Source organism: Solanum dulcamara, chromosome 4 (genome assembly GCF_947179165.1).
Source record: "Solanum dulcamara chromosome 4, daSolDulc1.2, whole genome shotgun sequence".
Taxonomy (NCBI): Eukaryota; Viridiplantae; Streptophyta; class Magnoliopsida; order Solanales; family Solanaceae; genus Solanum; species Solanum dulcamara.
In genome coordinates, this window is record NC_077240.1 from 80,324,497 (window position 1) to 80,337,351 (window position 12,855).

Here is a 12,855-nt window from a genome sequence, read left to right on the forward strand (position 1 = left end):
AAACTTGTGGCCAGTCAAACTAAGACACATGAAATGAAACAACGAGAGTAGATGATTGCTCACCATCTACCTAAGCATTGATGGGGCAGAGTTACTCGATATTTGTGCTGGTGAGATAGCAAATACCGCTAATGAATAATTTAGATGCACTCAAGCTGCCCCGACAGCAGAAATCATCCTTGAAACATGTAAAGAAGTGGAACCTAATCTAACATATGTAAAGACAATATGATAACCATATGTTGGATGAGGAATTGCATTATTTCAAAAGCCAATTGTTACTGTCTATGAGATTCAAAACATGGGATTGTTAAAAGTAGAGACAAAAACTGGAGAAAAAATTAAAAGACAAAGTCCATCTTTTTTTCTGCAAAATCTGCAATTATAGACCTTAATGTTTGTTGGATAAGTTTATGAACTTGTCAATATAATTAGGGAATATTGACAAGTAAATGCCTATTCTATTTTCCAAAAGGCTGCACTAATCATGCTATATGCACATTTAAAACTTGCAATATGTGAGCTATCATGTAAGTTTTTTGAGGGATTATTTTTTTGATTTTCATCAGTTGTCTGATATTCGTATTAGAGTTGAAACAAATTATAATTTGCATCGGAAAGTCTCATATTGGGAATTAAACACTTTCTAACAAACGCGATTTTATATTCAGTTCTCTAAGCCGATAAATCTGATTAAGGATGAAGGAGGGATTACTTATTGGTCCAAAGTGGTTTAAAATAATTGTTGTACCACTGGTAAAGAGCATCGTGTTCTTTTTCTTTTTTTAACTTTCCCTTTAATATATTTTTTTGTTTTATTTGAGATAGAGAACATTAAGATTACAAAGTCTAAGTTTTGCTATCTACTTCCAGCTCATTAGAATACTTGGAGTCCAACAATTGGTTTGAGTGTTAAATTGAAAGATTTATGATCTTAAATGTGAAGATTTCATATCTAGGAAGTTGATTCAATTATGGATCATTCTTGTTAAATTATTGTTTAAAAGATCTATGGAAGATTTGTATAATAACTTATATCCAAATATCTTATGAGTTTATTTGGATAATTCATGTAACTTGTCGTTTGTGATAGTTAAAATATAACTTGTTACTTATAATAGTCGTGTCTATATTTTTTTATTCTTAATTAGAGATTTCAGATTCGAGTTTTGAGTATAAAATTTTCTTTGTTATGCAGTGTTTTACCTCAAATATGAGACGTCTGACACGAATTCAAATTTAGTTGGATTTCAATATGAATACCGAACATCAAACCTCAATTTTTTTTTTTTATAGAAATGCATGCTTAAGTTATTCTTTTTTACAATTATTTTAACTTTTAGTCTTCATATCACCTGTTCCAATTAATATTATAACATTATTATCTAATTTTAATAGCAAAGAAGTTTCATCATAATTCTTAAAATCGAAACACGAACCTAGTTTTATGCTATTCCGAATTCCACAAACAACACACTTCAATTAAATTTGTTAAATTTTCAACTAAGAGTAAAATAATTTGATTTGTTTGAAGTTCAAATTCTTACATGTGGCATTAATTAGTTTTTTTGGTTGTCCACTCGGTGTTCGGAGTCCGTGTAGCCCCGACTAAATTAGGATCGCACACACGCCCATTTGGGGGTGATACTTCCGATAGGATGTTTTCCATTCCCAAAACTCTAACCCGAGACCTTTAATTAAGAATGCATCAGTCTAACTACTGCACCACGGCTCATGTTGGCGTGACATTAATTAGTTGGGCAGACACAACAACCATAAGACAAAATCATAATGTAAGCACTTTCATTGAATAAAAAGATTTGCTTAATTATAATATATGATTAGCCTTGTTAATTAGAGTTGGCACATCTATTTTAAGCAATTAATATTATACTTTAAATTTAAACTTGCACTTTAAACTCGTACGGATATACTATTTAGTTGTAATAAATAGAATAATATTCTAAGATCCATGCACTTAATTTGTTGAATGAATTATTGCATAATTTGTATTCTACGTGGGCTAATCTTTTCCTTAAAATAATTAATTTGGACTTTTGTGTGTTATTTATCAAGTTTAACTTCTATATAATATTAGTAGAAGAATTTTTCAATATTAATTAGATTATCTTTACCTGTTACATATAATATTAAGGGAAATTTACATAAATGTACTACATTAAAAAAATATTTACCATTTATAGCAATAATATTTTTTTCACTGAACACTTATAATACAATTATAATAAAATTTTAATACATATTAGCGAGAATAATTTATAAAACTCATATAATACAAGTTTTATTAATGGATAATATATTTATCACATACTTTAATACATTTATAATACATTGTATCAATTTCTTACCAAACAAGTATAATATATTTTAAAACACTTATAATACATTTATATTGCATGCATAATTCACTTTTAATACATAATAGATATATTATAATATTGTTATATATTGCTATAAATGATAATAAAAAAATATTGCTAAAATCAATAATTATTTATTAAAACGTGTTTTTCCTAATATTAATATAAGAATTTTTTAGGCACATCTTCAAAAAATAATTACTGTCACGAAGTTTTAAATTTCCGGCATAACGTAATACAAGTAGGTATTCGTGAATTGTATATGTGTTTGGAATATGAACAAGAATATTACCTATCTCATATTTTTTGATACAATTTTCGATTCATGATCATGAAAATTATTTTCTCCCTTCCATCTCAAATTACTTGTTACATTTCTTTTTCCGAGAGTCAAACTATATAAAGTTTGACCAATGTTTCAAAATATATAGTTTTTATCCTGTTGATATGAGAAAAATTGCTTCTTTTTACACTTTTCATGTAGTTTTTGAAGACTTAAGTTTAATTTTAAAATATCAAACTAGTTTAATCCATTTTAACTTCGAATATTAGTCAAATTAATTTTTGAAAGATAAAACATGACAAGTATTTTGGGACGGAGGGAGTATATAGTTAAATATACCCTTTTAAAATAGCTTCCCTTCAATTAAAAGCTGACAGATTGTATGTCAGAACAACCCCTTGGGCATTGTACGTGATCCCTGAACATTATATTATCAACCAGTAGAACTTTACCAATTCATCTTATTTTCTCTCAAATTCATCTGTAGGTACTTGAATGACACAACGCTATGAGCAGCAGCCCATGAGGCCATGTTGGAGACTAGATATTCTGAGTTGTGGATCGGAAGATTCCTATTTATGAGATCATAGTCCCTTTCTCGTGATGGTTCGGTTGGGCATTTTGCTGCTGCTTCAATGAAAAAAGACTGCAACTTTTGTCCATGGTGTCCTGAACTTTATGTTCTATGTTTGTGTTAATGTGAAACAGTTAAGTGCAAATGTTTTTAGTGAGGCACATATCGTCTGATTGAATGATCTAAAGATTCAAGTTTGTGTCCAACTTCTGTTTATCAGTCGAATTTGTTTTTACATGTCATAGACAAATGAAAACAAAATCTGGTTGAGTCTCAATGGATGAAAAGTCATGTCTTATTCATAGGATAACAAACACTTTAAGCAAATTCCACAAAGTATGAAATATAAAGGCTTTTAAAGCATTCCAAAAACTCAGTAGATTTGAATCCTGCAATTTTCAAAAAAGAAAAAAATTAAAATTAAGAGCTTTAAGGATGAAGAAGGTAGAAAATACATCGATATATAAAAAGTAATCTTCTGGAGGATAAAGATCAAGTTGAATACCTAATATCTTTTCTTGTGCTTTTTCATTCTCGTAGTAATTCTGTGCTCCAATTGTACAACCATCCTCGAAAACCATGCTGGATATTGAGTTGACAACATTATGTATATTACGGACAATCCAATAACAAGTCCACAACCATAACCCATTAGAACCGCCTGCCAACTGATCACCGGTGAATCTTCTTCTTCTTCTTGATCTAGCTCAGCTGGAGTTGTCGCTTGAGCTACCCTATCATCACTGCCACAATGTTTTGAGAGTGGCAATCCATGTAACCCATCATTTCCTTGGTATGAACTATTCTCAAACGTATCAAATTGTTTTCCTTTGGGGATGCATCCAACAAGATGATTGTGAGAGAGATTAAAAACTTCAAGAAATGTGAGAGATGCAAGTTGTGGTGGAATTTCACCGCCTATTTTGTTGGAAGAGAGATCCAATGATTCAAGTACAGATAAATGCTGCAGTGATGCTGGTATTCGACCTTCCAAGACATTATGAGATAAGTTCAACGTACGAAGTCCAACAAGATCTCCAATAATGTTTGGAATATGACCTTCAAATCTGTTCCTTGAGAAATCGATAATCATGTTAGAAGACAAAATTCGAACGGAATCATAATCATGCCCCTTTGTTGTAGTTGTCATCACATATTGATAATAACGATCATACACATCAGAAACATACTGTGGGGTTCTTGTATTCTCATCAATTATCTTCATGGCTTGCAAATTCCCAAAGAAACTTTCTGGTAAATTCCCACTAAATCCATTGGATGATAGATCTATAATTTGAAGCTGTGCAAAGAAGTTTCTATTCCCTATAGATTTTATGGGACCATACAACTTATTTGATCTCAAGCTTAAAATTTGCAAAAAAGGTAGGTCTCCCAACCAGTTTGGAAATGTGTCATTCAACTGATTGTTACCTAGATCAAGAAGTATCAAATAATTGCAATTGATCAACGATCGTGGGACTTTCCCCGTTAGCTTATTCCCATGCAAGCTAATGACCATGAGATTGCTTCCAATCCTAAAAGTTGTATTAATTGTCCCACTAAGGCTGTTGTTGCTCAAATCCAAAATCGAAAGGTTTTCACTCATCTCACCCAAACATTGTGGGATTGTTCCCTCCAAATTATTGCTTCTCAAATCTAGTATTCCCAGTGTTTTCAGATTGCAGATAGTTGAAGCAATCTGTCCACTGAAATTGTTTTGCGAAAGGAGAAGATATGATAAGCTTGGCTGGTTTAGTAGTGAATTTGGTATAGGACCTTGCAGCTGATTTTGGTTTAGAGCAACCACAGACAAAATTTTGGACTTGAACTCCTGAATTTTTCCACTGAAAGTGTTATTTCTCAAGTATAACGCTCTCAGTGAAGAAAGGGAGAATATCCAGGAAGGTATAGTCCCATTCAAGTAGTTTGATGAAAAGTCGAGGAATTGTAGGTTTTGCAGTCCACTTACGTTGGATGGAATTGGACCAGTTAGGTAATTGGACAAAATTTCTAGCTCTTCAAGTTGTGTCCAGCTTCTATTGAAGGATAAGAACTCAAGTTGGCCATCGAAGCTGTTATTTCCAAGTATTAACTCCCTGAGCTTTCCAAATCTCGAGAACTGGGAAATTGGTCCTTCAAGATAGTTATGTTCAAGGTACAAAAACTCTATGTTGGTGAGATTCCATAGAGGTTTAAGAATGAGCCCTGAGAGATTAGAATAACTCATGTCCAACTCATGAAGTGAAGTTAGATGGCTGAATGATTCAGGTATCCTACCAGTAAAATTCACACCACTGAGATATAACTTCTTGAGTGATGCACTGCTATTCCATTTGGTTGTAGGAAACCCAACAGTGAGCTGGGGATTGTATGATAATTCAAGGGATTCTAAGTCGGAGAGGTGGAAAACTCTTTCGGGCAATACCCCACGTAACTGGGTGCTTGAAAGTTTTAGAGATGTTAAATAAGAAGAGAAATTTAGAGGAATGGTGGAAGAGAGGTTCACAGAATCAAGGTCAAGCTCTCTTAATTGGGTCAAGTTCTTAAGGAGCAGTTCAAAATTGTTAGGCCCAAAACTAAGCTCATAGAAATTAATATGAAGAATGTGTAATTTAGAAAGATGAGAGATTTCTACTGGGATTACACCCGTAAATCTTGAACTTGACAAATCAAGATGCGTCAAGCTAGAGAACTCACCAAATTTAGGTGAAATGATCGATCCAGAGAAATCATTATACGACAAATTAAGCCTCTTGAGATTTGAGAGTTGAAAGAGGCTACTATTGGAATGAAACTTGCCTTGAAGTTGGCGGCAACTGAGATCAAGCTCAATCACTTGTCCTGTTGTGTCATCACAATGAACTCCATTCCATGAACAACAATCTGTGCTCTTGTTCCATAAAAGATTTCTTGACTGAATCGTTTCGTATGTTATGTCGAAACAATAATCAGAAACATTAGGATTAATGGTAAACATGTGCTTGAATTGTAGAAGGGCAAGAGCTTGATCTTTGGGGCACAAATGAGGTAAGTATGAGGAGAAAACAAGTTGACAGAGAAAGGGATATAGCATAAAAAATACAAGTTTTACACAACCCATTTCTTCACTAAATTAATGATCAAAACTAATGAAGTTGGTATAGAAGAAATCAAGAAATGTTTGCTTTGTGTGTCTATTCAATAACATTGATGAAGTATATATAGCACAAATTAAGCAAAGAAAAATTTACTACTGGTTCCCCTCTAGTCCAAAAACAGGACACACCACACAACTTAATTGGTTAGGATAAGAGTATTACTTGGTGCATAGACCTTGACTTCCAAGTCAAGAATCCAACTTTTTTTTCCCATCAAGTCCAGAATAATTAATTGGTTAGGATTACATCTAAAATATATTCAATTATAATATATATTTTTTATTATAATTCAAGCATTGTATACCATCTAAGGCAAACAGTGATCAGTTCCAGTAGTTGCTATATTTTCTTCTTTGTCATTTTTCCTTTTCATACATACTTTGATTGTTGTACTCGAGTCGAGGGTTTTTCAGAAACAATATCTCTACCTTCACGAGTAAGTGGTAAGGTCTGCGTACACTCTATCTTCTCTAGACTTCAATTGTGCGATTTCACTGAATATGTTGTTGTTGTATATGTTTCTTTGTGTGTTTATTTTCTTATCTCTCAATGGATCAACACACTTCTTTACAACATTCTCATCAGGGCTTACCTCAACATTGCTCAGCCTCAAACAGCTCTCATTCTTTTCACCCATATGCTCTTTCATCAAGCTCAGCCCAATAGCCATACTTTCCCTTCCCTCAGCAAAGCAGCCTCGTCTTTCCCGCCCCGTTTGGCTTCATATATAGGCAAGAATCTTCACTGTCAAGTCTTGAGAAGAGGGGTCTTGGGTGACTCCTATGTGTGTACTTCTTTCATTGGGCTGTATTCACACAAGTGCACGTAAGCTGTTCGATGAAATTCCTGAACTGTGTGTTGTCTCGTATAATGCTATGCTTGATGCTTGTGGGAAAAATGGAGATATGGGTTTGGGGTTCTTGATGTTTTCTCGCATGCCTTATAGAGATGTTTATTCATGGACTAGTATGATTCATGGGTACATGAAGAACGGGTGCTCTGAAGTTGCTATTAAGTTTTTCCAGAAAATGATGGTGCACGAGGATGTGAAGCGCGGTCTAGTGAAGCCAAATGAGGCTACGTTTGTTAGTGTTCTTTCTTCTTGCACGTTTTTGGATTTTGGTGTGGCGTTATATCTAGGGAGGCAAGTACATGCTTACATGGTAAAGAATGAGGAGTTGAGTGTCTTCATGACGACCGCATTGATCGCGTTTTATGGGAAGATGGGTTGTTTGGTTTCTGCTTCAAAGATATTTGATGCAATGGTTAGCAAACAAGTTTTCTCTTGGAATGCTATGATTTCTTCCCTAGCTTTGAATGGAGGAGAGAAGCATGCATTAATGATGTATGAGAAGGTGAGGGCAAAGGGGCTGCAACCAAATGAGATTACCTTCGTGGCTGTTCTATCAGCTTGTGCGCGTGCCAAGCTTGTCGATTTCGGTTTTAAATTGTTTGAAGCAATGTCACATGAATCTGAACTCGTAGCTAAGATGGAACATTATGGTTGTGTGGTTGATCTCTTAGGGAGAGCTGGGCTACTACAGGAAGCGTACGACTTCATAAACAAGATGCCTTTTGAAGCTGATGCCACTGTCTTGGGGGCTCTGATGAGTGCTTGTAGACTTCATGGAGCTATTGAATTGGGAAATGAAGTAGCAAAACTACTGCTTGAGTCACAACCGAATCATTCAGGGCGTTATGTGCAACTCTCAAGCATTTATGCTGGCGCAGAGAGGTGGGATCATGCTGCTGCCTTGAGAAAAGCAATGTTAGATACTGGAATACACAAGGTTCCATCCCACAGTTTTATTTAGTTGAGCTTATAACTACCACAGCTTGGTGATGGAATCTCGACTCATCAAAATCAGTTAAGTCTTCCTAAATGAAGTGTCAAAATCAGTTAGTTGATCACGATAAGCATCACCTATAGGCAAGCGGTTCTGCTTGATTTCTTCCTAAATGAAGTGTCAAATCCATATGGATTTCGATCACTAGAAATTCTATCACTCAATTGTGTGTTCATGTCTAATCTTACTTGAGGCTTTAAACATTGTTGTAGGTCTCTATGAAAGTTGTTGTTTGGGGCTGATGCATAGTTGTTGTATAGCAGTGATATCTAAGGCAGCTTGTGTTCTGCTCTATTAATTCAATTGGTTTCCAAGGTTGTTTCTCCTACTTTTCAACTGCTAAACCGATCCCATTGCCGCTATTCAAATTATTGTATGTTGAACACTATCCTGACAGATTGTCACATGTTTTACTATGACCTAGTCTTTGGGCATTGTACGTGTGATCTAGTCCTTGGGCATTGTACGCGATCCCTAAACATTATATTATCAACCAGTAGAATAGAACTCATCTTATTTACTCTCAAATTCATCTGTGGGTACTTAAATGACACAATGCTATGAGCAGCCCATGAGGCCGTGTTGGATACTGGATATTCTGAGTTGTGGATTGGAAGAAACCTATTTATGAGATCATAGTCTCATTCTCGTGTTGGGCATTTTTCTGCTGCTTCAATGAAAAAAGACGGCAACTTTGTCCCATGGTGTCCTGAACTTATGTTCTATGTTTGTGTTAATGAGAAAGAGTTGAGTGAAAATGTTTTTAGTGATGACACATATCGTCCGATTGAAGGAACTAAAGATTCAAGTTTGTGTCCAATTTTTGTTTATCAGTCGAATTTGTTTTTACATGCGATATACAAATGAATACAAAATCTGGTTGAGTCTCAAAGGAAGAAAAGTCATGTCTTTATTCATAGGATAACAAACACTCTATGGAAACATCACAAACTATGACAGATAAAAGGCTTTTATCTGCATCCTCAGCAACTCAGTAGACTTGAATCCTGCAATTTTCAAAAATGAAGAATTAAAGTTAAGAGCTTGGAGGATGAAGGAGGTAGAAAATACATCGATATATTGAAGGATAAAGATCAAGTTGAATGCCTGGAGGTCGTTACACACTATTTGAATTGGTACAAAACTACTCTTTGTCCACCTTTTGGCCCCAAAATACCCTAGACATCAATTTTTTTGCTAAAAAAATACCCTTATTTCTAACAGTCCTATCTAATAAGGTGGATGGAGGGTAATATTGTACCAAATCATTTAGTTTAAGGGTATTTTATTTTTTTATTTTCTTCTCCGTTAAAATATTTTGAAATTATTTAATATATGAGCTCATCTTTTTTTGGTTCCATAGTGAATTAAAAATATAAAAAAGGTTATCCTCTACAATTTCATGTGGAAGCTATTAGATTTTGCTGAACTCAAGCATAGTTCTATTTCAATTTTTGATCTTGATAAACACGAGACAGCAGTTTCTTGTTGGTCGAGGCAAGAACTAGAGCAGCCAAGGTAAATTTTGGATCATTTCGTAAATGCTGATGAAAGTTATTGCAAAGATTTTGAATTTACTCTCAAGATTTTTGCTGATTTTTTTTTTTCATGCAGGTTGGCAAGGGCTTATCTAAGAATGGCAAAGCCCAGAAACTAGCTCTACAACACTGGCTTGAAGCTGTAAGTAGATCTTTTTAATGGTAAACTGAATTTGTGTTTTACGCCAAAATTTCAATTTTGCTAATATGGAAAAGGCTTTTTTGTGTAACAGATCGATCCACGACATTGTTATGGACAAAAGTTGCATTTCTATTATGTCCAATGGTTGCATTCTCAAAGCAAAGAACCCTTCTTCTATCGGTAATTAGCTAGATAACGAATGATCGAGTTTTAACGATAATACAACATGAAAGTTTCTTGTTTGCTAACTGTGTTTCTATGAATCAGGTTGGATATTGGAGAAGGAAAAGAAGTGAATATTGTTGATAAATGCCCTCGATGGAAACTTCAGCAGCAGTGCATTATGTACCTTGGTCCGGTAAGTCTTTACTCCATTTATCAGTCCATTAGTATCTTTGCTAGTTGCACTTGTGGGAATTTGGAAAATTTACTTATCAGTTTCTTTCTTTTTTTACTACGGATGGAAAGAAAAGCTTATGAAGTTGAGGTGGAAGATGGGAAGCTCTTCTACAAGGAAACCTGGAAGCTTCTTGACACGACTGATGAACCGAAAGGCACTAAGTGGATTTTCGTCCTCAGCACCTCGAAAACCTTATACGTTGGCAAGAAAACTAAAGGCACATTTCAGCACTCTAGTTTCTTGGCTGGAGGAGCTACATTAGCTGCTGGGAGAATAGTTGCAGAACAACGTACAAAAAGATAGGTTGGAGACAGAAGAGAGAAGTGCAAGGGCAGGCTGCTGATATACAACTTTCTGATTCCAAACCATCTCATAACTTCAGTATCAAATTGCCTAATCTTCAAATTCCCCGGAATGATGATTTCTTAGAGAAATTAAAGAATGAAAGTGAAGCTGCTAAATCTATTTCCAACTTAGAATCACCAATAGACGGATATGAAACACAGACAGGGGGAGAATATTGTGTGTAAGCTAGTCAAGTCTCTATATGGTTTGAAACAAGCATCAAGACAATGGAATATCAAGTTATCCAAAATGTTGCTTACAGCAGGGTACTGCCAAAGCTCTCATGATCACTCCCTTTTTACTAAACATAAAGGGATAGACATGGTGGTCATTATGATATATGTTGAGGATCTACGCATTATTGGAACCAATCAACTGCTTAATGATGAAGCCAAACACGAACTGCATGGTAACTTTAAGATGAAAGATCTAGGCACTCTTAGGTACTTCCTGGGTATTGAGGTAATGAGATCACACAGGAGAGTACTTCTGAATCGAAGGAAGTATTGCCTAGAACTGATTGCAGACATGGGGTTGAGTGCAGCTTAGCCTGCACCAACATCATTGGAACAACATATCAAACTCACCACAGCTGAGTATGGCCAACACATGGGAGTTACAGATGATCCTTGTTGGGAGGATAAAGGACCATATCTGAAACTGATTGGAAAACTCACCTAGCTTTGAATGGAAGAGAGAAGCAGGCATTAACGATGTATGAGAAGATGAGGGCAAAGGGGCTGCAACCAAATGAGATTACCTTTGTGGCTGTTCTATCAGCTTGTGCGCGTGCCAAGCTTGTCGATTTTAGTTTTAAATTGTTTGAAGCAATGTCACATGAATTTGGATTGTAGCTAAGATGGAACATTATGGTTGTGTGGTTGATCTCTTAGGGAGAGCTGGGCTACTACAGGAAGCGTATGACTTCACAAAGAAGATGTCTTTTGAAGCTGATGCCGCTGTCTTGGGGGCTCTGATGGGTGCTTGTAGACTTCATGGAGCTATTGAATTAGGAAATGAAGTAGCACAACTACTGCTTGAGTCACAACCGAATCATTGGGCGCTATGTGCAACTCTCAAGCATTTATGCTGGCGCAGAGAGGTGGGATCATTCTTCTGCCATGAGAAAAGCAATGTTAGATGCTGGAATACACAAGGTTCCAGCCCACAGTTTTATTTAGTGGAGCTTATAACTGCCACAACTTGGTGTTGGAGTCTTGACTCATCAAAATCAGCTAAGTCATAACTTGACAGATCAAGGAGGATACATTTTTGTGGAAATGCACAGCAAACCTGGTTCCAAAGTCTGTTTGGCGAGGTATTTCTTTTTGTTTTCCACTTTTCTTTTTCTGAATCTTTGTCTTTTTCCCCGAAACTTTGAAATTATGGGGAAGCTTGCTAATTAATTAATCTGAACAATAGTTGATCACGATAAGCATTACCTATAGGCAAGCGGTTCTTCTTCATTTCTTCATAAATGAAGTGTCAAATCCATATGGATTTCGATTACTAGATATTCTATCAATCAATTGTGTGTTCATGTCTAATCTTACTCTAGGCTTTAAACATTGTTGCAGGTCTCTATGAAAGTTGTTGTTTGGGACTGATGCATAGTTGTTGTATAGCAGTGATATCCAGGTAAGCTTGTGTTCTGCTGGATTAATTTAATCGGTACCGTCTATGTTCCACCAACACAGATAGTGGGTAACTCCATCCAAGACTTAGATGGGAAGTGTTTTTCCAGTATCATCTCTGCTAGGATTCTAACTTTGGTTTCCAAGGTTGTTTCTCCTACTTTTCAACTGCTAGACCAAACCCATTGTGGTTATCGTCGCCATTCAAATTATTAGACCAACCCCATTGTGGTCGTCGTTGCTATTCAAATTATTGTATGTTGAACAATATCCTGACAGATTGTCACATGTTTTACTATGATCTAGTCCTTGGTCATTGTACGTGATCCCTAAACATTATATTATCAACCAGTAGAACTTTACCAATTCATCTTATTTTCTCTCAAATTCATCTGTAGGTACTTAAATAACACTATGCTATGAGCCGCAGCCCATGAGGCCGTGTTGGATAGTATAGCGTGTAATGCTGAATTTATTGATGATAGTAACAGAAGATTCTCCTTCTGAGAGAAGCCGTGTTGGATACTAGATATTCTGAGTTGTGGATCGGATGATTCCTATTTATGAGACCATA

General features: G+C 35.5%; 2 protein-coding genes and 1 pseudogene across 2 annotated transcripts; 2 read left to right on the forward strand and 1 right to left on the reverse strand.

Annotated features, from left to right (window-relative positions):
- Positions 1–3,484: 3,484 nt before the first annotated feature.
- Positions 3,485–6,472, reverse strand: LOC129887841 (receptor-like protein Cf-9 homolog). Its single transcript, XM_055963073.1, has 2 exons — positions 3,744–6,472; positions 3,485–3,627 (listed from the first exon to the last, which is right to left on the reverse strand). The coding sequence occupies exon 1, from the start codon at positions 6,336–6,338 to the stop codon at positions 3,744–3,746; it is 2,595 nt and encodes an 864-aa protein (XP_055819048.1). The 5' UTR covers positions 6,339–6,472; the 3' UTR covers positions 3,485–3,627.
- Positions 6,473–7,105: 633 nt separating this feature from the next.
- LOC129887844 (putative pentatricopeptide repeat-containing protein At1g10330) lies at positions 7,106–8,545 on the forward strand. Its single transcript, XM_055963074.1, has one exon. The coding sequence runs from the start codon at positions 7,158–7,160 to the stop codon at positions 8,187–8,189; it is 1,032 nt and encodes a 343-aa protein (XP_055819049.1). The 5' UTR covers positions 7,106–7,157; the 3' UTR covers positions 8,190–8,545.
- A 1,064-nt stretch (positions 8,546–9,609) lies between these two features.
- Positions 9,610–12,363, forward strand: LOC129887845 (IQ domain-containing protein IQM2-like; annotated as a pseudogene).
- Positions 12,364–12,855: the final 492 nt, after the last annotated feature.

Bases quoted from the DNA above. Each gene is read 5' to 3' on its own strand.
- LOC129887841 (XM_055963073.1), bottom strand. From the start codon at position 6,338: ATGGGTTGTGTAAAACTTGTATTTTTTATGCTATATCCCTTTCTCTGT.
- LOC129887844 (XM_055963074.1), top strand. From the start codon at position 7,158: ATGTGTGTACTTCTTTCATTGGGCTGTATTCACACAAGTGCACGTAAG.